Genomic DNA, 24,766 nt, shown 5'->3' on the forward strand with positions numbered 1-24,766 from the left:
TTTTGTAAAACAGTCAAAGCAGCAGTATGATTTACTGTATTTGATTTATAATTGTGAAAGTGTCTATGCACCCAGCCGAAGAGGAAAGTGTTTATTCTTTTATTTAAATGGTGGAAAGTGTGATTATGTGTCACTGGTTTATTTTATATTATTCATTTAACAGAATGCAGTTTACACAGCCCAGCAGACTCTCAGGATTAAATAAACGTGTAAAAGTTACATCATATGGGAAGAAGCAGGTTTTCTGTATGTGCAGAGCAACACACTAAACTCTCAAACTTGCATCCTGCAAGTACTGTTTGTGCAGGATTAGTAGTAAAATTACTGTAACCTAAAACAACCGCAATTGGCAACATAACACATGTTCATTTGGGGGTGTAATAAACTGTGATTACATTCTCTTTGCAGATTTACGGTAGAAGGGCAGTGTCAGATCACGTCCTCTTGCCACTGAGGTTTAAAGTTTCAGCAGCTCTGGAAACACAATGATGTGGATCACACAAGCTGCAAAGTGACAGCGCGGCCACCTTACCGGACTGTTTTTGCCATGTCTGAATAACCTTGTATTTTACAGTCGCTTTGATCAGGATAGTAAACCTGTGCTTGCTAAGCCAGGATAACCGCAAGCAGAGAAACCGCTGGAGGGGAAATATGGGTGTATAAAGAAATAATAATTGGAGTTTTGCTGCAACCTAATTCCATAGAAGCAGTGCACACCCAAATGAAGAAGTTTTGACTTGTCACCCAGGAAGCAATGACCTACTTGTCTGTCTATCTCTCTGGTTGAGATTCGTTTAACTTAAGACTGCGATCATATTGGAATCACAGTGACATCTGGCTGATTTGGTCACTGTCAGCTAAGCACACGTTGTATTTTCTATGTGTAAACTAGATTAGACGTCAAACCTTTACCAAGAGTCCTGCAGAAAGCATTCTAGATCTGACCTGACTTAAAAAAGAATGGCTGATTCTTCCACGCTGGACCTGAGAGATATAGAGATCAAGCTGGGGCGCAAGGTGCCCGAGAGCCTGGCAAAGTCCCTCCGAGAAGATCACTGTGACTGGAAAAAGGATGCCACAGACGGATACTCTCACTACACAGAAGCCCGTGTCAACCTCCCCCAGTCCAGCACTCTGGAAAGACTGGAAACTAAAATACAGCTTCTCAAACAAGATATGGTAAGTATCACTAATGACAGGTATGGGTGCCTGCAGATTCCACTGACAGTGCTGCCTGTGAATACAGTATAGCACGGGGCTCTATGTACACTATATATCATCTGCTGGGTTTTTTTTAGCAACTTTCAGTTTATGTTAAGTTTCTTGAGCTATAAATTGAGGCTTTTATCATCGGGTGACTGCTGTGAAAATTAAGCAGCTGCAATTCCTAAGTAACAGGTGTCCCTTCCTGTTTAACATCTGCACATTTAGCTGCGAATTATTCCAGTGGCCTGTATTCCTCACTACAGAAGGATCTACAGACTATACACTGTACCAGAGTTAGCCAACATATGGCTCTCCAGCTGCTTTGGGACTACAAGTCCCAGCATAACAGCGGGACAACCACATGTTGTCTTAGCAAGTTTTCCGGCATGAGTGTGGAATATAACTCGCTTGTTATTTGTGTAAACAAAATACAAAGTATATATATTAATTGCATTTTGTTAGGGATTTTGTGATGGTGTAAAATAAAATACATTTTATAAGGGAAACAAGGTATTCTTAATACTTTAATGAGTATTTTGACAAAAGTAACTAAAGTATCTTTTGTTGTACCTTGTTTGTTGGGTAATGAGACTAGGACAGTAATTTGGAGTGAATCTAAATTACATCCAAATCAAGACTTTCTAGAGCTGAGTTGAACCTGGGACATGACTTTCTGGGTTGGGCTGTTTATAAAAATTATAATTGATTTATTTGAATAATTATGAGTATATTAGTTACCTCTATGAAACTCATGTAAACATCAGCTATTCCCTCTAGTGGATAACTATTGCTATTGCAACAGCTGTCCCTGACTGAGTTGGTACCAAGGGGCCTGAATGATCAGGGAACGCAAAGTGAATGCAATTTGTATTTGTTAAAATTGGACGGAAATTTTACACACAAATGTATTCAAGTGCAAGCAGATCTCAAGAAACCTTACAGTTTGTATACGAGTATAAGAATGCTCGAGCGATACGGTACTTTCTGTATTCAGACAGACAGAACACACCGCAGGATACGCACATATGCATTGTGCGTATCCTGCGGTGTGTTCTGTCTGTCTGAATATAAAGTTCCATTAGAATGCATGGAAAAAAAATAAATACATTAACAACTCTTAATACTATAATCAGTGATAAAATACATTAAAAAAAAGTTATAATTTTATTACATGAAATACATAATTCAGAACGTGCCAAATGCCTGCTGTACATTAAATGCATTTTTACAGTTGCTTTTAATTGCAAACATATGTTCTATCATGCATACACGCCCGTCATCACTATCAATCGGCACTTACACCTGCCCTGTAGCTGGTGCAAGTGATACGGCTAAAAATCATGTACCTGAGAGATGTCCAGAGCTTGAATCAGACAAATGTGCGTGTGCTCAACCATCGGACGCCCTTACTGTACAATACCTACTTGGATCGGCCCCTTCCCTCCCCCATTTGTATTGGAACTTGAATTGCATGCACTTTCATTTACTAGTGTAAAGAAATTTTGTATGTGCAGAGCAATTTCACACAAAATGCGTCCAAAGATGAGTCAGGCCCCAAGTAAAAGTAGCGTTAAGGTTGCCCAACAAAAGTTGGGTTTCAAAATGCCTTCACTTTTTACCAATACACACTAAATTAGCCACAATAAGGGTCATATTTATTAATGTGATGCAATTTAGCCCGAAAAGTAACATCTCTTATTGCTGCTATTTGCAGCATTAAGATATGCTATTTCAAGAAGAGTTATTATTATATTCTGGGATTTCTAGGACTTCCAGGTGCTTCTGATAAGCGTCTGTTGCTGTGAAGACCGTTAAAGTAGGATATAGCTTTCTCCGCTTGCTGATCATATTGGCGACAGACTACTTCTGGGTTCTCTCCAGAGTTGTATACATTAAGTATATGTGCCCATAAGGCTGAGCATTTGCTGATTCACTTTGAGACTGGACAGCAGTGTTTTCCATTGGATCACACCTACTAACGCCATCCCCAGATGACATTAACAAGCTAATTAAAGCTAAGCATTTCAAAACTAAATAATTTAGACCGCTTCGCCATCCCCATAGTGAACTATGGCAACAACGGTCTTGATCTAAAGTATAGTGAAAGCAAGAGATATCACAGAATAGTAATAGATAGGTCTGAAACGTATATTTACCATAATCCTGGAAAAGCTAAAGTGTTTAATAAATAGCCCCTATCATAGAAAGCAAGTTTCGCAACTTTATGGGAGACTTTTTTACTGGATAAGACTACATAATAACTAATGTGTGGGGCATTCTATGTTTCTATTTCATAGGGAACTGCATCTCTCAATATTGCAGGACCACTGGACATAATTATTATAGCATTATATGGTGTTTTAATTACTTCTTTAGTTACTTTAGTTAGAATCTGAGGAGCGCTGCATGTCAAAATCATATTTGCTGGTGTGCAGCAACATTTAAAATAATCATGGATGATTAAAGATTTCCATTCATTGTTAGATACAGGATAGATACAGGATAATGGGTTTTCCAATAAGAAACACCATATCTGGGAGGAACAGTGGTGGTTAGGTTTGCTGCCTCACAGCACTGGGGAAATGAAACTATATGTGGAGTTTGCATGTTTCCCCCATGGGTTTCCTCTGGGTGCTCAGGTTCTCTCCCAGAGGCCAAACATACTAACATTTTAAATGGCTTCTGATAAAATAGACCCTAGAGTAGGTTTGTGTGGTATGATATTTAGACTGTATGCTACAAAGAGACAGGGACTGATGAGAATGATTCAAAATACCCTGTAAAGCACTGCGTAAATTGGTGGTGTTATACAAATAAATTATAAAAAAAATACCTGTAGCTCTAGCCACATATGTGAGAGTATTACATTGAGAAATCTCCCAAAATACCCAAAGTTATAGTGTTGCAATGTCTGAAAATGATCAGCTTAAAAGCAATGTGTATCACCTTACCTTAATCCTTCTGAGCTAGAAGGAATTTGTACAATTTGTTCCTTTGATACATTTAAGTATTTTGACTAGTAGGTCTTAATCTGTGAGGTTTGTGTCATTGGTGAAGCATGCCTTTATTTTAGATGAGGCCCACTTGGCACAATTAGACAGACAAGCACAGGATACAAGCAAGACCAATGTATAATGTATTTCACTCTTTGCAGACTAGTGTATTTGTAATGGAAATTGTACTATAGTATTGGTACATACCTATGGTGAGTGAGGCCAAGCTTTAAGCTTCTTGGTGGGAATGAGTGTATGAGGCTTGGTGAAAAAGTTCTGAGATCCATTTGTGTAGACTTACCATGAGGTTTTGTTTTTTTAAATAACTTCAATCCATATATTTCTTTCATGATATCCTCTTATTATGTCAGATCATAGTCTGGTTACCAGGGAAGGAGGTCATTTCTCTGGCTTTGTGATTTGGAGCATCATATTACTCAGTGTTTCCATGACTGTGTTTTCACAGTGTGCAGCCATCATCACATTGCCACCTGTTGTTAACGAAACCAAAAATAATGGAAAAGCTTAAATATAAATATATTGTAAATAATAGTTCAGGAAATAATAACTGTGAAATGAGTCCTGTTGTCCTCATGAAGTGTAACTTTATTACCTATATTCAATAGGCTGAATTGGGAAACATTGTTTGACATGTGCCACAGGGACTTAATAGCCTAGTGACCCAGCCCAAGGTAGCCCAGCCCAGCCAACCCCTTGTTATAAGCAGAGTTCGAAAGCCTTAAGCCTCTGTAAAATACCATGAAAATTCTATGTAAAGATCTTCTTTGTATACAGCGTTTTAGAGGTGCAAGGCCCTAATTAGCACTACAGGAAGCAAATAATAATAGTATTCAAAACAAAAAGAGGGTGGTATCCGTGAGGATATAAGATGCAGGTTCTATAATCTATACAAGTAAAGATAACGCAAAGAGCGAGAAGCGTATTATATATAGATATATGCTGAACATAATAACTCACTGTTCAGCATATATATTGCGTTTCTCACTTTCACAAGAAATAATATATTGAATTTGTATGGCATTGTTTAGCTTTTTTTTTCGTCATTGTATGTTACCATTTTTCTGATAAAATCTGTCAATGACTTCACTGGCTAATACACTGCACAGCTTAATTTTTAACAGTTTATACTTTGTATACAGTTAGAGCAAATAATTTTATGAATGTTTGCTGTCAGATTAGCGCTGCACACTTTCCCAGGTATTGTATTTATCATCATATCATCTTCTAGTTATCAAACAATATGAAAAAACCCCCCAAAAAAAACAACTAGTGGATAGATTCATCTAGTACTGAGATTTAACATGTATAACTGTCTCCTTTACTTCTGGAACGTCTGATGAAGCTTTATAGTCCGTAGGCCCCATACTACAGGAAATACAGGTAGAGATGGGTGAATTGACTTGCAGTCTAAAATACAGGCCACTTGGAATGATAATTTGAGGATCCTTCAAAACAACCATATTATTTGAAATGTCTCAACTGGATCTCTGTTGTCATCATCCTCATTTGATCAATGCTTACAGTGTTTTGGTTGATTTAAAAACTTTTACATAGTGTATGTGTAGAAATTATTCCACTGCAGTGTATTACTTTAAGGATCTCTCACATAAATATAACTTTGACATGTAAGTATTAATTAGCACCATTGACATCTGCAAATGCAGGGCCCTATCCACTGCGGGGCACCCCTATCCCACTCAGTGGCGGACCTACTGTTGGTGCAGCAGGTGCTGTGCACTTGGGCTCATGGAGATAATGCATACTTGCCTACGCTCCCAAAATTTCCAGGAGACTCCCGAATTTCGGGGAGTCTTCCCGGACTCTTGGAAGCATAGGCAAACATCCCAGACCCCGTAAAATGTCGAAATTCACAGCATTGAATAGCGGGGGAGCTTAATCGTGCCAGTAAGCCCCGCCCCCCACTATTCGATACCGTGAGGTTTTGTATTTTAAGTTAGGGGCGGGGCTATAGTGACATAATGACGTCGTCACGCCCCCTCTTACCCTCTGTCACATGATCTGTACTCTGATCTCCCGGAGTACAGATTTAAAAAGTTGGCAAGTATGAGATAATGTGGCCCGATGCATGGCAGATGCAGAGGGTCGGGGGCCCCGGTTCCCGCCTCCCTGCATCGGGGTCCACTGCTCGCTAGTTCCGCCTCTGATCCCGCTTGAGAGTCCATGGCTAGAGTCTCTTGTGGCTTCTTGGCTGTTTGCTCATTCACACCCCCATAGACTGCATGTACATCTCTAACTTTTGCTAGTAATGAACTGCAGCGATACTGGAGGCTTGGGAAAAACAGTTTCAGCTTGCTGTTCCCAGGCCTTTATTAAAGAGCAGGAGCAACTTAGCTAAACTTTAAAGTTTAACTGGAAGTTCTCCTTTAAACCAGGTTTCAGAGTTTGTTTTATCTAGACTGAAGCTAGTACCAGCCGTAACAACTCAAACTCACATGATTCTGTTGCCCCAATAAGGTCCTGAAACACAGCGTTTAAGGATGCTGTGAGAGAGAAGTTCTGAGCTCAGGGCCTGAGGTCACCACATGCTAATATGCCCGAAGCACCCCATGTGTTCGATGGCAGGCTAATATTTGGTAGGTTAAAGCAAGCTCATCTTTAATTTAAAATCCGGCTTCCTTCACCCCTCCCCCCATTAATGTTTATATTCCCATGTTTTCTAAACTCAGCTTCATTAGACTTTTTAAAAGGGTCACAGTAATTTTTGTCACTCTTATTATTTTCATTAAAATCAGAACTGTATAGCAGAATTGAGGCATGAACAAGTGCTACTGACGGTAAAGATGGGGAGGGGACTGTCACTCTGTGCCTGTCACCATCTTTGTCTCTTCTACACACTTATCCTCAAGTACCCGCCCAAGGATGACTTATTGCCTTCAGCATTAATCATTGGAATATGTCAGGATGAAAACCTTTGGAGTGCAACTATTCTCTTATATTGTAAAATTAATTTCATTTTATACCTCTCCCTATCACAATTTTGCACCTCTAAAAATATTGCGCCCCCAAAAATATTGCGCCGTAACTAGACATTTTAGTGCCCTGGGCGAGACAGGGCACCGGCGCCCCCCATCTAAGTGGGAGGGGCATTTGACAAGTGGGTGTGGCCAACCTAATGTGGGGGTGTGGCTAGTACTTTACTGAAAAAATTCTGTTACACATATTTGCAAATGCATGATTTTATATATATATATATATATATATATATATATATACACACACACATATATATTTTGGTGGGATTCTAATGAATTAACTTTATTGATGACTGTATGGCAGGGCAAACCGACCTTCATCAACAATCACTTCCACTGCGGAGGTAAAAGGCAGAAGATAGGGCTAGGTAGCGGGCGGCTGCTGCGCCCTCTTGGGCTTGCGCCCTGGGCGACTGCACCGCCCGCACCACCCTAGTTATGACTCTGCTCACTATACTCATGGTCCCTGTGGCTGACAGGCAGGCAGAGAATCCTGTCTGGACGCTCTGATTAGTGTTTTAACACAATCAACGCGGCCGAGCAGCATACTGTGCCTGCCTGTCAGCCACCGGTAACACGGGTATAGTAAGCTGCCACTGGATGCCCACTGCTTCTCTTAGCAAAAAAGGGGTAGTAGCCCAAATCACCCCCCTCCTAAAAAAAAAATTCTAGGGGGACAATTTTTGTCTGCATGTAGAAATAGAACACAGTCTAGGCAGAATAAATAATTTCTCCCCACTCCTATCTTATGTACTGGGCAATATGACATAACATGCCCCATCCTGGCACTGACAATACTAGTACCACTGTATTTTGGTTGTTTGCCATAGTAACTTGTTATTGTTAGGATAACTATGGTACTATTTTTTTTAAGAAGGGGAACATCACATTACTTGCCCAATTCTCATATTACCCCTTCCACCCGGTGACATTACATGACCTGTCCCATTACACATTCATATAACATCACATAATGACGTCATCCCCGGGTACCGTGGCATTGGTGGTGAGGATCAGCGCGTCCTGGTTGATGCAGGAGATGTCGGGCAAGCTCCTCATGATCACTTTGACACAGGACAGCTGCAGAGACACCAGTCGGCTCTCCGACCCCGCTTGCTGTGCGCGGGAACACTAACACTAACACTCGGACAACGTGCTGCAGCCGGAACTACATCTCCCGTGATCCTCCGCGGCGCGATTATGGACCCCGGTGGTTGCAAGGAATAATTCTCTACTCCCCGACATGGACTCATTAGGGATGTTGGGCTGGCAGGGAGAGACCCGCTTTAAATCGCGGACTGGAGTTGTAGTTCTTTCACATACTCTGTGTCACCGCAGTCACCACTGTGGAGGCAAAAGGCAGAAGATAGGGCTAGGTAGCGGGCGGCTGCTGCGCCCCCTGGGGCTTGCGCCCTGGGCGACGGCACCGCCCACACCACCCTAGTTACGGCTCTGCCCCCAATTAAATCCTAGCACTCTATCCTGAAGCGTAGTCAGCCTGTTGGATAATTAGGTCCTTTCTCACCTCCAATAAGAGCCCATTTCAAGTCAGAGGTGTAGGCAGGACATGCTCTGAATCACAGAAAAAATATATTGTTTTAAGAGCAGTGGTTAGATATTTCACATGGAGGGCACTGTGCCAGGTTTACAATTGACAACATGTCCTTCCTTGCGAGGTTTTCACAGTGAGAGAGAGGAGTGTCCCCTTATAAAAAGAGAATATTTTCTCCTTTTTTGTAAAGTCATTTACAACGTGAGAAAGATATAGGATATGGAGAGATCCCTGATGGGCAGTGACAGTTAGTCCACACTGTGATAAAACATAGTATGGAGAGAGACCTGATGGGCAGTGACAGTTAGTCCACACTGTGATAAAACATAGTATGGAGAGAGACCTGATGGGCAGTGACAGTTAGTCCACACTGTGATAAAACATAGTATGGAGAGAGACCTGATGGGCAGTGACAGTTAGTCCACACTCTGGTAAAACATAAAATTGCTTCCAAATAGGTGAGCGTTTTCCCATCACAGACGGCTTACCTGTCCTTTAGCAACCCCATAGTCTGTAGAGTTTTTTCTATGACAGTGCTTTATATATATCTAAAAGTCTAGTCATCTCTTGCCTGTCTGTCTATAAAAGGTAAGATATGTAAGTATGTTTTTTATCACTTATTTATGTGTTTAATGAGCAATATGCTAGATTTTGCTTTATTTTTATTAAGTACTTTTTTTTAACGTGAAGAAACCCATCATTTTGATTTATTATGCATTATGGACTATTTAATGGACATTGGAGTGAGCTGGTAAACTCTTTATAATAATACAACGTTGAATTTCTGTTGAATGATTTTATTGTATGTTATAAATATAAAAAAAAAATCCGGCTCTGAAAAAAGCAGCTGCTTATGTCTCCTGTCATCACCTGTCTGTCATCACAGTCTTCAGCAGTGAAATGGAAAATAAGGAGTAAAAAAAACATCATCATTTATTTGTATGCATCTACATGTTTTTATATTGTCCATTATACATACTTTTTCAGATTTTAAGGAAAATTTCCAATATATGTATTTTGAACATATTCCTTAACTCTCAGTTTTCTTTGAAATTGTCTTGCTTTTGATTTTATTATATAAATGTGTTTTGACTCCAAAAGTGAGTTCCTATTACTTTTGCTTTGTGTGTTTATATGTCTGTATTGTACAGCCTACTTGCCTACTCTCTCAGAATTTCAGGGAGTCCTCCCAGACTTCTGTAACTGTAGGCAACCTCCCGGACACTTGTAGAGTTGGGGCGCCATTGACGCCTGCACAGTTGGCAATTATGTTGTATAATGGTCTCAAGAACTGATACATTTATTGTCCAGAGCTCACTAGATAGAATGCTCTCAGTAATGTAAATTGGCTACTAGAAAATAGGAATTTGTCATATATTTCATTAGCTGTGTATAGTTACATCTGCATTAGGCAAACAACACCCACATGTTTTGGCCACGCCTGTTTTCCTACTGTAGCACAAAGGTCCCCTTGATTTTTACATGTTGACATCTCTGGTCTCTGGTTTTATCCTTAACAAATGTTGGCAAGCCTAATCAATACCCACTTATGCAGTTTCTGTGCATTTTTTGCAAGGGAAATCTAATAAAACAACTGGCTCTATTAATAATTATTGTATACTATACAATGTTTGTTGCATTTAACACATGAAACCTATTCAGAGTCCATTGTAAAGGCAACTTATAACTAGAGATGGGCGGGCACGGTTTCCTTGAATCCGAACCCACCCAAACTTTGGGGTTCCGAGTCGAGTCGGCTCGGTACTCTCGTGTCACAGTAGAGCAGGCAAAGTCATAGAGTAGAAATAGGAGGGTGCATATTTTTCTGAATTTGCACTACAAAGTGTTTGGGGTCTCATATACCTCCTTATAAAAAAAGCTGTATTTGCTGAGTGCTGAAATCCTAATATAGCACTCTATATTTCTGAATTTGCACTACAAAGTGTTTGGGGTCTCATATACATATACCCCCTTATAAAAAAAAGCTGTATTTTCTGATTGCTGAAATCCTAATATAGCACTGTATTTTTTCTGAACTTGCACTACAAAGTGTAGGGTCTTATTAAAATGGATTGACAGCAGTAGACAGATGAGCAGAAGCAGCAAGCAGCTGCTGCCACCAGTCCTGATGGTAGTTTTCCCTGTACGTCATCTGGTAAAGCCTATGTAAAAGTGCATAGTCTTTTGAAGTCAGGGAAAAAATCACACAAAAAAACACCTTTTACCGTGTTGAAGAAAAGAAGAGCTGTAATACAGTGTCGAAGTCGTATAATTGGATGAACGAAAGTATATTGGTTAATATTGTTTTATTGCCCGATTGCACTTAGTATGCACGGCGATCGCACGGTAAAATACGCACGCACACACTCGCATGACAACATTTAGTTATTTATGTAATTCATATTCATATTGGATCCATTACACAGTAATTTATGAGCAGACAGTATTTGGTTTATTATTAGTTTATATATTATGATTATATGTACACTTTAGTGTTATCTAAGGTTCAGATTATGGGAAATGTGTCATGTCTGATATCATACGAATCCCCTATTCATCAGCAGCTGTCCGGTTCCATCGCCGAAGAGATCGCATATTGCATACTCTAGTTATCGATATTAGGGAATAAATAGCCAGATTGATATCAGACATGTGATATGCTAATGAACTCATTGTAACTGGAGCACATCCCCTGGAGAGATGACCCCCACCTTTGGATTCCTTAGATTGAATCAGCCTATGACCTGTTTACCCTGGAATCACCCTTGTCTGGACCTATAGAAGCAAGCTACGTCATCTCTATTGTTCACTGTGTAACACTGACTGCATATATAATCATAGCTGCACCCCCAACAGGCTCAGACTTCACTGATCACAGTATTCAAAGGTGAATCACTGTCCAGGGGTGCCCGTGGTTAGCGCAGCGGTATGTATTTATCTTTTGGTATTGGCTGTACTGTACTGTATCATAATATAATAATGTATTGAATTGTTGACTAGTCCCATCTGCTAAAATAAATCACTTTGTGCGTTAGAAACACAATACAATCGCCTATGCAATGCTTATTTGAAAACTATAGAATTACTTTAATAACAGGAAAAGTTAACTGTCAATAAAAAAAAATTGCCAACATGCCATTCTACACACAGTGGCAAAGAAAGAATGAGGCCTTCGCCTTTCTCTGAGTGCGAGATCGAAAAATGTTATTGAGGTTTCTTCTTGTAAGGTCACTCGTGACCAAGTAAGACCAAGTAATTCAATGTCCAAAAGTGGTGCACAACTACTGTTACGTTTGAAAGCCGAGCTGCAACACTAAGGCATTAGAGGAAAATGTATGCTCAGAATCAGAAATGACACCAATCCCTGAGTCCTTCCACGAGTGGTATGTGTAATCGTGGCCATTCTGATAGTGTACCCATAAAGAAGGGCCCTTTCAGCATTTCTGCTCATGTGGGCCTGAACAGCCCGAGTGTAGCCGGTGATACAGCAATTGAGGATGCCACTTTGGAATTGGAAGAGGATAAGGGGGATATTTGTATAGCCGACGAGGGTGCTAATGAGGATGTTGATGAGGATGAGGTTGTTTGTGTAAGTCCTGCACCAGTGGAAGCAGTTCTGGCATGTGACAAGAAGAAGGCCATTGTCATGCCTGGACATAAGACCAAAAAAGCCAGTTCTTATGTGGGGAATTATTTATACCCAAATCCTGACAACAGTTGTCTAGCCATTTGTAGTGTATGTAAAGCCACAGTCAGTCGAGGGAGGGACCTTAACCATCTTGGAACCTCATCCATGTTACAACATTTGACGAGAGTTCATGGCAAGGTTTTGGGAAAAGCTGAAAGTTATGGTAAAAAAATAACAAGCAGTCCATTATCAGCTAGGACCCTTCTCTCACCTACATCCCGACGCCTGCATTCTACACCCACAACACCGTTTTCATCAATATCCTCAGTAGCGATCGGAGTTAGCCCTGCATCCAGCTTAATAAGGCTCGATGATACCTGCACTATAATTGATTCCTCTGAAGAATTCTTGAGCGTTAGTCCCACTGCTGCTGCTGTTGCTGCTGCTGGGGGTGAATCTTCCTCCCATAAGCAGCCCAAGAAGAAGAGCACTAGTTCTTTACAATAATTAACTGTGAAACAATCTTTTACTAGAGGAAGCAAGTATGACAGCAGTCACCCAGTCGCAAAGCGGATCAGACGTAATGGCGACTATGCTAGTGTTAGATCTGCGTCCAATATCCACTATAAACGCATCTGTTTTTTCACAGTTAATTGATGTTTTGTGTCCCCGTTACAAAATTCCATCCCAACACCATTTTTCAAGAAAAGCTATTCTTCAACTGTACCAAAACATTCGTAAAAATGTACTAATTGGGCTCAAAAACACCATTCTGCCCACTGTACACTAAACTACAGATATGTGGACAAGTGGAAGTGGCCAACCAAAGATTATATAACTGTAACAGCCCACAGGGTTGGTCATTCACCTTCACAAGCAGGAACAGCCGCAGCATGTACACCACTACGTAACATTTCTCACAGGCAGGCTACTCTTTGTATCACCGGCTTCACTAACACGCATACAGCTGATAATTTGTTACGAAAACTAAGGGATGCCATTGATACATGGCCTATACCACTTGGACTCTCCCCAGGACATGTTATTTCTGATAATGCCAACAATATTGTGCGAGCATTACAGCTGGGTGAATTCCCTCACATTCCCTGTTTTGCTCACACAATAAACTTGGTGGTGCAGAGCGTCTTGAAAAATAACCGTGAGGTGCAGGAGATGCTTTCGGTTGCCCGTAAAATTTCGGAACATTTCAGGCATTCTGCCACAGCATGTAGGAGATTGCAGCAGCTCCAAAAACAATTTCATTTGCCCTTCCACCAACTTAAGCAAGAGGTGTTAACAAGGTGGAATTCAAAGGATGGAGGAACAGCGCAAAGCCATACAAGCGTATTGCACAAGCCTTGACATTGGGAAAGGAGGGGGAATGTATTTCAGTCTTGCACAGTGGAGAATCCTTTCTGTGCTGTGAAAGGTGCTGAAACCATTTGAAGTTGTGACGTGTGAAGTGAGTTCAGACTCTGCTAGCTTGAGCCAAGTCATTCCCTTAAGTCAACTTTTGGAAAAGCAGCTTGACATACTGAAGGAGGAGATGAAATAAAGCAATTCCGCAAAGTATGTTAGCCTTGTAGATCAAGTACTTAATTCGCTTCGCAATGATCCAAGAGTTATTAAAATCTTGAAGTCGGATCACTATGTTTTGGCGACTGTGCTTGATCCTAGGTTTAAGACCTACATCAATTCTATGCTTCCAAATAACTGAGAACTGAACAGTTGCAAGGAGCTCTTGGTTGGCAAGTTGACTGCTGAACTGGGCCTTGGCTTGACGGCGTCTCCTCCTTCAGTTTCTCAAGCAGCTGCTACTCGTAAGAAATTGCACTTTCCAAAGAGAAGCAGAGGTGACACAGGTGGCAGACCACAACAGCTTGACATCTGGTCTGGTTTGAAAGATTTTACCAAAAAAAAGTGTGACCTCGACCATAACTCCATCCAATCCTATTATTAACATGCAAAGGATGGTGGAGGATTATTTTCAAGAGTTAATTGATATGGAAATGTCAGACAGTTCCTTTCCATACTGGGAGGAAAAACAAGCCATTTGGAAACCCATGTACAAACTTTCTTTGCAATACTTAAGCTGCCCACCCTCCAGTGTGTACTCAGAAAGAGCTTTCAGCACAGCTGGGAACCTTGTCAGTGATCAACGTAGGAGGTTACTTCCTAAAGATTTGAAAAAGATGATGTTTATCAAAATTAACTACATCTTCCACGAGGAAGGCCATTACCGGCACTACATCCAAGTACTGACACTTCTCTAATGGCGGATTCCAGCGGAGATGAATTAATAGTCTGTGATGATGATGTACACACTGATGAGGGTGAGGATGATGCTGAAGATGATGATGACGACATCATCTTGACAGTGTAGAATTCATTTTACAGCACTGTTGGTCTAACATGCCTTTAGGCCATTGATAGCTGTTTTAGTGGGGGCCCAAACAAACCAAGCACTTCAGCCACAAAAGTGGCAGCCCTTGTCGCTGACGTGCTTGGTTTTTTAAAGTGTGCATGTCCTTTGTAAGATCCAACATATGGGTGGATGGGAGGGCCCAATGACAATTCCATCTTGCACCAATAATCTTTCCTGGCACTGATGTGTGTTTCTGCTATTACTCTAATAAGCCCATTGTTAGCTTGTTTAGGGAGGGCTATGTTGGACTTGCACTTCAGCCACAAAAGTGCCACTCCTTGTGGATGAACTGCTTGGCTTGATCAATTGCACATGCTACCTCTCGTAATTGTGGGTGACATTGTTATCTTGTTTATTGAGGGCCGAAAGAAAATAAGCACTTCAGACACAAAAGTGCCACTCCTTGTGGATGAACTGCTTGGCTTGATCAATTGCACATGCTACCTCTCCTAAAAGTGAATGGAAATCACTGGAAATTAGTGTTAGTGAGGTTAATAATAATGTAGGTACAAAATAATAACAAAATTAAGTGATTTTACCCCAAAAAATAGCTAAACAAAACTAAAACCAAAACACGCAAGGGCAGTTTTGGCAAAACCAAAACCCGAAGCTAATCCAGAACCAAAACCAAAACACGGTGGTCAGTGAGCCTCTCTAATTATAACTCTAATTTCTCAGCATTGTGCTGTCATCTGCCTGGAGCAAATTAAACAATGAAAGCAAATGTCTACTTGCACTGAAATGCAAGTTAGTAAATACCCTTTTTTGCTTATTTTTATTACATGTTACAAGCAACTAGAGAAAAATGAAATTGATCGTTGCCTCATTTGAATGTAATTTCTCTTAAAGGGACCTGTAACACTGCAGGACAAAGTCATAATGTAGCAAATATTTTTAGCATAGTTATATTTATATCTAACAACAGTCTTTCCGGCACAACATACTAGAGAGGACAAATTATCAGATGGTTCAACACACACTTTAATGAAACTTTTCAGGATTCAGTGCGTAAATGTTTATCCTGGAACTTGTTTTGATTAAACAACGATCGGTTTCATTAACTCCAGGGTTAACTTCCAGTTATACTTATACATCAGTTAATTCTTATTACTTTGATGGGACATGTATTTCTTAAAGAATAAATATTGTACTAACTGGACTTTGACTCCTTGGCTTCAATGTAGTTGTTACAACAAATAATCAGGAGATATAGCAGATTCACACACATTAATAATAACATGTCAAGAACCTCTAATTCCTACTCTCATACAGCTTTCCCCACTGTTCCAGGGTTCAACAGACCTCTCTTACGACCCTCTGACATAAGGCATACATGAGAAACATGAGGCCAGAACTAATCTTCAGGATCAATAGGATCACTCCCTTCATGTATATAAACTTCTATTATCTATAAAATATATGGAACATGAACTTAAACAAGAGGATATATACAAATAGTCCTATGTAACTTGATATGAAAAATATAATAAGCATAAATCTAATTTTATATTCTTCTTACATGCCATAATGTCCTCTTACATCCCTCTTTTATAACTATCCTCAGTTTATATGTATGTGTTCACCATACTACAAACACATTCTTACCTGGTTAATTTTAATTACATGTTTGTCTTGCTTTATTACGTGACTCAGTGTCCTGGAGGTATGTCTGTCTGTCTTTTAATAATTCCTTTTGTGGAATATAATAGCTTTCTTGTGGTTCTAGAGTGTAATCATATCAGTTACTTACAGTGTTGAGACAGATCTTGTTTTGATACATGTTTCGTTTTACAATAATATGTAGTGTTTTGCTTTCAGGTTAGTAGATTCTTCTCAGGCTGTGATGACATCTTATTGAAACAACATATTATCTGCATAATCAGGGACAGGCAATTTCATACCAAGAGAAGTCCTTTCAAAGGCTGAGCAACAACCTCCTGGTTTTAGTGCTAGTTGTTCTATTATGTTGTTTAGTTGCTCATGTACGTCTTGTCATTTTTCATCAATGCTTGTCAGAGCATTTTTAAACAACCAAATATCATCCGTTTTGTATGTGAACATAGCCAAGGACAGATAAAGACCCGGGGAGATTTTGTAAGCGATTTCAAATTGTTGCAAATCGCTTGAGATCACCAGCTATTTTATACGCAGACTCGCCAAATGTATTAACCTGCGATTTTGACATTCCAGAATCCAATCTCCGGCGATGTATGTTGATTATAAAACACCTATCCCACCTGTCGTTTAGTCAAACTCGCATGAGATTCAATAGAAATTCGCTGAAGATTCAACAGAAATAGAAACTAACCCGAGGTTCAACAGAAAATAAAAATGCATGCTGTAAGAGCTATCTGGCCAATGTTAACATAACAGGAGGCACAATACCAGTTTTAGTTATGAGGGTAATCATAATTTCTTGTGAGGAGCAAAAATTATTGTTAATTATCTTACTGGGCCAAATTATTTTATGAATAAATTAGTGGGCCACATTTCATTAATGGTTATATGTAAGGGCATTTTTTTTATTATTATTGCTATATTATAGTGGCATAATATTTCATTACCAGTGGGGGCAATAATCATTTTGTTTTTGATATGGCAACATTTAATATTTCCAGATGGGGACATCATTTAAAGTACATCATTTTGGCACTACACGTGGCAGCATGTACATGTTGCTGCAGTGGATAGCTGATGCGTTTGCTAATCTCACCTATCCAAAGTATCGTATTAATTCTGGCGATTTGTACAGCAATCTCATGTGAGTTTACAAAATCGCAGCTTCATACATATGGCAACTTGTATTCTTAGAATGGCCAAAAATAGGAACGTGTCAATTTTGGTTACATCACTTTACTGACAAGTTACTGTCAACTTGCACTTTCATACATCAGCAGATTCATTTTGCCCCTAATGTACTTAAAACATAAAATCATGTCCCATCCATGCCAGTATACGGTATGACCCATTCATGCCAGTATACGTTATGACCCATCCATGCCAGTATGTAATGTGCGGTACTATGTGATGTGCTCTCATTTATCCAGGAACATGTCTTTATATTCATTGCATCCTACTTATTTTATATAGTATCAACTATCTATACAATGCTTGGTCACTCTTAACCATGACCTATAACTTACAAGACTCTACAGTTTAAATTTCCTAAAACTTCTACATTGCCTCAACCCTGAAACTCATTGTTAAAGGATGTAAAATCCTTAAAATGATCATCTTGCTTGTATCACATTACAAATCCTTCATTTATACATCTCAGACCACTTCTACAAGCAGTGACAATCTAGTTTTGCCAACATGCTGCCTACTGATGCATTCATGAGTGAAGGGTGCAAGTCCATTGGGCAACTATCTGAAGAGCCTGAAGACCAGTCCCCAGCAAATTAACCTTTGTAGACTTGGTTTCACTTAGGATATTATCCATTACAATTGCTACATGTGCCTTTGTCCAATTCTACTGGAAAAGCCCTGAAAGTTTTCTTGCAATAAACAAACAGCCATGTTCTGCTAAGGAATGTGTGTGTGAATATTTTAGCAAGTAGTATTCTTATGAAAACACAGCACTATAATAAAACTTCACACAAGAAATAGAATCCAGTCACATTTAGTGGAGTAACATGAGTGGTGGTTATAGTCAAACAAAGATAAAGTTTTGATTCCTCAACACAAATAACATTGTCTGTGTCAAATTACTTGAAGAACAAGTCTAATGACAAGATTAAAGCCAGACGTAACTCTAAGCTGTGTAAAATAAGGTCTATATAAGCTATGCATTGGTGCTAACCACAAGTCACTCGCTACAAAGCCAGTGACTTACATGAGAGAACGGGGAATTTGTCTACTCTTGCACACATCCTGGTACAGCACAATGCTGTCTGATATTTGGATTTGGTTATTTTTACTACAAATACCAACACTTTGCTCTGTAGACAGCATAGTTTTACAAAAACTTAGCTATCTTGAATTTTAACATGATTTCCTTTTTTTCCTTTTAGGTGAGCAGTATTTGCAGCACTTGTTCATAAATTATAGTAGGTGTACACCTTAATGTACACTGTACTTACAAGTACACTGTTCTAGTGTACAGTGTATATGTGTGATATATTATTGTGCTACCCAGAATTTTTTTTTAATAAGTTTTTATTTAACATTAGTTGGATGCAATCATTAACAGGTTAAAAAGTAAACAGTCAAGTAGGATCCGAGATTTTACAAATTAGATTAAATAAAATTATGACAAAATAAAATTTTTGCAAAAAAACAAAACTGCCATAACAAAATACAGACATATCAAGTCTGATTCAGGGAACAAAGAGTATATAACAGTAGAAATAATAAGCAACTTAATTAGTTGAGGTTGGGGTTTGGAAAAGAGGTGGTGGGGTAAAGGGTGGAGTGAGGGGAGGTGGTCTTTATGATATGTAATTGTGTAATTGATAGTAACCGTTATTGTGGTAGGTGTAATACCCAGAAACTGTTGGGTACTAGGACCCAGTGAACCAGGACTGTCTCACAGCATGATACTAGAGAGACTTTAAGACACAGAAAAGTCTGTCTGTGAGGGCTGCTGAAAAGTTCTGTGTTGTGTGTGACAGGAAAGAAAGATAGACTGTTTATACAGTGACTCAAGGAAGCAGAGTAACAGAGAGAGGGCTGAGGAGGCTTGTGAAAAGAGAATATAGAGGAAATCAGATAAAAAAGACAGCTAATGAACTGGAGTGACAGCAGTAGTGACCAGGAAAACTGACAGAGTGACAGAAGAGCAGTAGTGAACAAAGGTGGTGAGACACAGTGAAAAAAGAAATCTGAGACAGACATTAAAAAGTGTGAGAAAGATAGCATTATAAAGAGAAATTGATAAAGAGATCGAGATAACAGAAGAGGATGAGACAGTGAGATATATTTACCTATTTGCAAGTGACAATTACTCTGACAGGAAAACAACATAAGTGAAGGGATGAATCGAAGGGATAAGGGACTATGGTGATAAGGGTATATACAAGTATTGTCTTTGTGAACAACTATGGGGCCCATACCTGGTTAAATGTATTATTTTTATTGTGTAGATGGTAAGTGATTTCTATCATATCGTCAGAAAATTATAATATAAATATATGAAGCATGAATAAAAATGCACTGTTCATATTTAACCTGACTTACACTGCCAGTGCAATATTTATTTATTTTTTGTTACTGAACAATTACACAATTGCCACAGTCATCACAAATGTAAACCTCTAAAGGCTAGATTTACTAAACTGCAGGTTTGAAAAAGAGGAGATGTTTCCTATAGCAACCAATCAGATACTAGATATCATCATCATTTATTTATATAGCGCCACTAATTCTGCAGCGCTGTACAGAGAACTCATTCACATCAGTCCCTGCCCCATTGGAGCTTACAGTCTAAATTCCCTAATATAGACACACACACTCCCACACAGACAGACAGACAGGGAGAGACGGGTCAATTTTTTTGATAGCAGCCAATTAACCTACCAGTATGTTTTTTGGAGTGTGGGGTAAACCGGAGCACCCGGAGAAAACCCATGTAAACACAGGGAGAACATACAAACTCCACACAGATAAGGCCATGTTCGGGAATCAAACTCATGACCCCAGTTCTGTGAGGCAGAAGTGCTAACCACTAGGCCACTGTGCTGCCCTAGTTATCATTTATTTAGTACATTCTACAAAATGACAGCTAGAATCTTATTGCTTGCTATGTGCAACATCTCCACTTTTTCAAACCCGCAGTTTAGTAAATCGAGCCCTAAGTGTACTAGAAAAACTATCTGACATTATAGTAATGATAACTGAAGCACTGGAAATGCTGATCTGATGCAGATATTGTGTTCATTCCCCACTATGTACCCCATCCCTCTCTTTCCTCTTTGTACCCTTACCCCCCCCCCTCCCCCTCCACATACACACAATTTTAATTTCTGTCCCCACCAATAACACTTCACTTGACCTCTGTGCTGGACAGAATTCTTAGTATGTGTTCCTTTTGTGTATGGACATCTGCTCAGTATCACTTCTCTTGTCCTTTCTTCTGGGTATAATTCTCAGTATTTGTTCTAATTGTTTATGTATGCATAATTGCACAGTGCAGTTGTACATACAGGATGAATCTTAAGTCTGCTGTTAATGGGCATACCTATCACTGCCTTGGTAGGATTTCAGCCCCCGGCTATGAGCTTATATCTTTGGGTATGATTGCTGTTGTAAATTAGTGTAATTAAAAAGTAAACCTTGTGCTCACATATCTTTAACGTGCGTGCATATTGTGAAAGTAAGGACTAGTACATATTTGGTGCTTTGAGAAGTATGGTATTGTACTACCCATAATCTGGCCAGCTGCCAGTCACCAAAATCATATATTTTCTTTATATGCTTTATTCCTTTTTGTTTAGAATTGGCATTGTTATAGTTTACTACCACTTTTCATGCATATTTGGTAGTATGAAATATATATTTAGTATACACCTGTATATTATTGAGAGCTGTATAAAAGTTTGAACTAGACACCTTATCATAGTATGTCTTGACAACAAAGACACCATGGTAATGAGCAGTGTAATCTAACTCTGTTTTTCACGTTTTATATGTTTGTTGGGTTATTGGTGCATGGATTGAATGAAGGACATATTTACCATACTGAATAAACCCTCATACTGAAATGTTGTGACATCTGGACTAGAGCCCAGTCGAGGTGCAGCTTTTACTTATTATGTTTAATATAGGGAAGCATGCATATAAACATGTTCAGCCGATATTTTATCTTTATTCTCTGGCAGGTGTAAGGAGAATGTTTTATCTTGTTAGGACGTTTGAAAAGGAATACAAAAATATCACTTCAACGTCAACTAAACTCAACTTGAGATAGTCGAAAACAATTATAGTTGAACTAATTGATTTTGCAAAGTTATCCTCACAGTTAATAGTTTGTTGTTTACAAAAGCTATGTTCTTGTACAGTTGGCAATATTGTACCATGCATTTTATTACTTGGTAAGTAGTAATGGCCATTATTTACAGAAGTACAGAGAGATGCACACATTTCTAAAATGAGTCAAGTTTCTGCAACGCTTTGGAAATTTATTTAATTAAATACAATCTAAAGTTCTTCAAGTATCTGCTATCATTAAACTATCACTTTACATTTCACCAGCACTTACAGTACTCACTAATGTAAGAATAACTGGACACATGTACAGCTTTAGTATACATTATTCACTAAATATTGTAGTTCTCCCTAAACCATCTGGAAATTATAAAAAAAAAAAGCGTTAAATATTTTACTTATAAATGCATTGCGCAAAGTTGCACCGAACAGCCAATTTGCAATGTAACCTTTTAAAGTGTAGCCTTTAGATTAGATTTTTAACTGCTTTGTTTTGATGATATTGAAGGTGTGAACATCTACAATGACTAGCCTTAACTACATAAATAAATTATTTATATGCAAAAACATGCTGTCTTTCTTACCTAATCCCTAATCCCTGTTTTTTTCTGTATGCACCAATCATCTTGATTAAACAGGTGCCTGGCACGTGGATATACATTATTCACTACGCACTATGTAAGAGTGAATATTGCAAATCCCACTTCAAGGGTCCAGTGCTGCACTAATCTATACTACTATCGCTGGCCCATTTCAAATTGTCAGTGGTGTTTTCCATGCACTTCTCCTGTGGGCTCTGGAGAAGGGGCCAGAGGAGAGCAGCACTAGACTTTTGAAGACTTTGGGGCCCCGAGTGGATTAAGGGAATGATGCACTCCAGATAAGTAAAATGGTGCATGTATCTTAAATTGCTATTGTAGTATTATAGTTTTAAGGTCTTTAATCATGGAGAATACAATGTTTTTATTATGCTTAGAGAAAGTATGGTTGTTATTATTATTATCCTCTATTTATAAAGCGCCAATATATTGCATAGCACTTAACATGGCACCATGATACAAACAAATTGCATACAACGACGTTAAAAAAAGAGCAAAAATGGCTTTGCTCAAGTAAGCTTACAAATGGTGGGGAACTGCTCGTAGCTACAGTAAGGCAGAAACATTATCAGCCAGCAATATTAAGCCGCCAATTGTGACTGGCATTTCTGCTACCAGTGGTGTGGTACGGTCAAAATGGAGACATGAAAGACGAACTAGTCATTCTAAAAACCTTAAGACAGTTTGCTGTTGGTATTCACCATGGTTAGAGCAACTCTCACTTGGTCCAATGACATCAAGGACACCAGCAGGATTGTAGTACTATCATGGGTTGGGAAGTCCCATTGTAAATAATGTAATACGTTTAAATATGTTTATTTTTCTTTATAAGTTTAGCATATTAAAATGGAAATACCAGAGTAAAAGTGAAGTAAATGATTTGATGTTACGTATGAGATTATTATTTCCCAGCTGTCCATATTGGGCAACTGAGTGTCCATAAAATGAACATTTAAAATTAATGTACTGTAATTACAATGTTCTTAATTTCAGAATCTTCAAGTGGTGAGAGATCTGTAGGGTTTTGCTCAGAAATCCCAGTAGTTGCTGTTATACTTTAATAATGTTTGTTGGTATTTAGCCATAAAAGTGCAATGCAGATTTTGATTATGCTGAAGATAAAATAATTGACAAATTGTTTCAAGTTAGTTTAATAATTGCCTGGTGACTGCAGCATTTAGAAACTAGTAGGCCAACATGCCAAACGATTTTCACAGATGTACTGTACTGTACTGTACTGTACAAAGTAGTCAATATGAAAATTATGTATAGTACTATTCCCCAAACAACATTTTCCCTAAATCTAGCCTTACTGCTAATATTTCCTCACAACATAGAAAAGAACCTTATTTATAACTTTAACTGTGATAGCCCGTCTTTTGGATCGAAATACCTTCTGCTCTCTTTTAAGTATATTACATACATTTCTAGGGATATATCACTTCATTTGGCACAGTGAGAGTTGCCTCAACTCTTCAAACTCTGGAATTTAACATAAATGTATTCACATTATCTGTTACTATGGAATTTTTGAGATTTATGGTGCTTGTGGCGTGGCATAGTGAGTTGAGTTTATGTAATTTATTTAAGTATTTGGAGGTTAAAATAAATGCAGGTCTTTAATTTTAACCGTCTATCTTTGCTTTTTCTTGTCACGACAGAACTATCTCCGAGCTGCTGATGTTAAACTGATGAGGCAGCTGCTTATTGTCAACGAAAGCATTGAGTCTATCAAGTGGATGATGGAGGAGAAGGACATCATAACCAGCCAGGGAAGCAGTCTAAGTGGGAGCCTTTGCAGTCTACTGGAGAGTCAGGATAGTTCATTGCAAGGAAGTTACACCAGTTTACATGGCTACAGTGATGGAATGGATGATATATCAGTGGGAAGCTACTTGGATACCCTAGCAGACATTGTTCCAGGACATTGTACTCCAGATTTCGATCAATACAGTGATACACAAGAGAGCCGTGAAAACTATAAACCACTGTGCAACGATTCCAACCATAATTATGATGAGTATTATTGCTTTAGATAGACCAAAAAATGACAACAGTCCATATTGGATGATTGGTGTAGTTATTACTGCTTTTAATAGATCCTAAAAACAAATGAGATATACACAACTGTATCAAGACCCATGTACATTGTTTCTGCTATTCCATGTTAATGAGATAAATGCTCAGTTACTATTTATTACATAACTTGTAATTTTACATATTTTATACTGTTTTTGACTAAAAATCTAAATTAAAATATAATTAAACTGTTTTTATGAAAAAATTTGGGAAAGGGTTATGAATTACAATAAAACTGCCACCTCTTGCTATGATGTAGGTCATTAGTTTGTATTTCAAATTCCTACCAATCTGTACTCAACAAAATAAAAAAGTGTCACTGTGTTGCTGAGCAATAATACCTTCA

At 38.8% G+C, this 24,766-nt stretch overlaps 1 protein-coding gene across 1 annotated transcript; it reads left to right on the forward strand.

Annotated features, from left to right (window-relative positions):
* The first annotated feature begins 456 nt into the window (after window positions 1-456).
* LURAP1L (leucine rich adaptor protein 1 like) lies at window positions 457-24,766 on the forward strand. Its single transcript, XM_075209671.1, has 2 exons — window positions 457-1,179; window positions 24,003-24,766. Exons 1-2 carry the CDS (start codon window positions 961-963, stop codon window positions 24,378-24,380), a joined length of 597 nt encoding a protein of 198 aa, XP_075065772.1. The 5' UTR covers window positions 457-960; the 3' UTR covers window positions 24,381-24,766.

The sequence above is a fragment of the Mixophyes fleayi genome, chromosome 1 (genome assembly GCF_038048845.1).
Source record: "Mixophyes fleayi isolate aMixFle1 chromosome 1, aMixFle1.hap1, whole genome shotgun sequence".
NCBI classification, from domain to species: Eukaryota; Metazoa; Chordata; class Amphibia; order Anura; family Limnodynastidae; genus Mixophyes; species Mixophyes fleayi.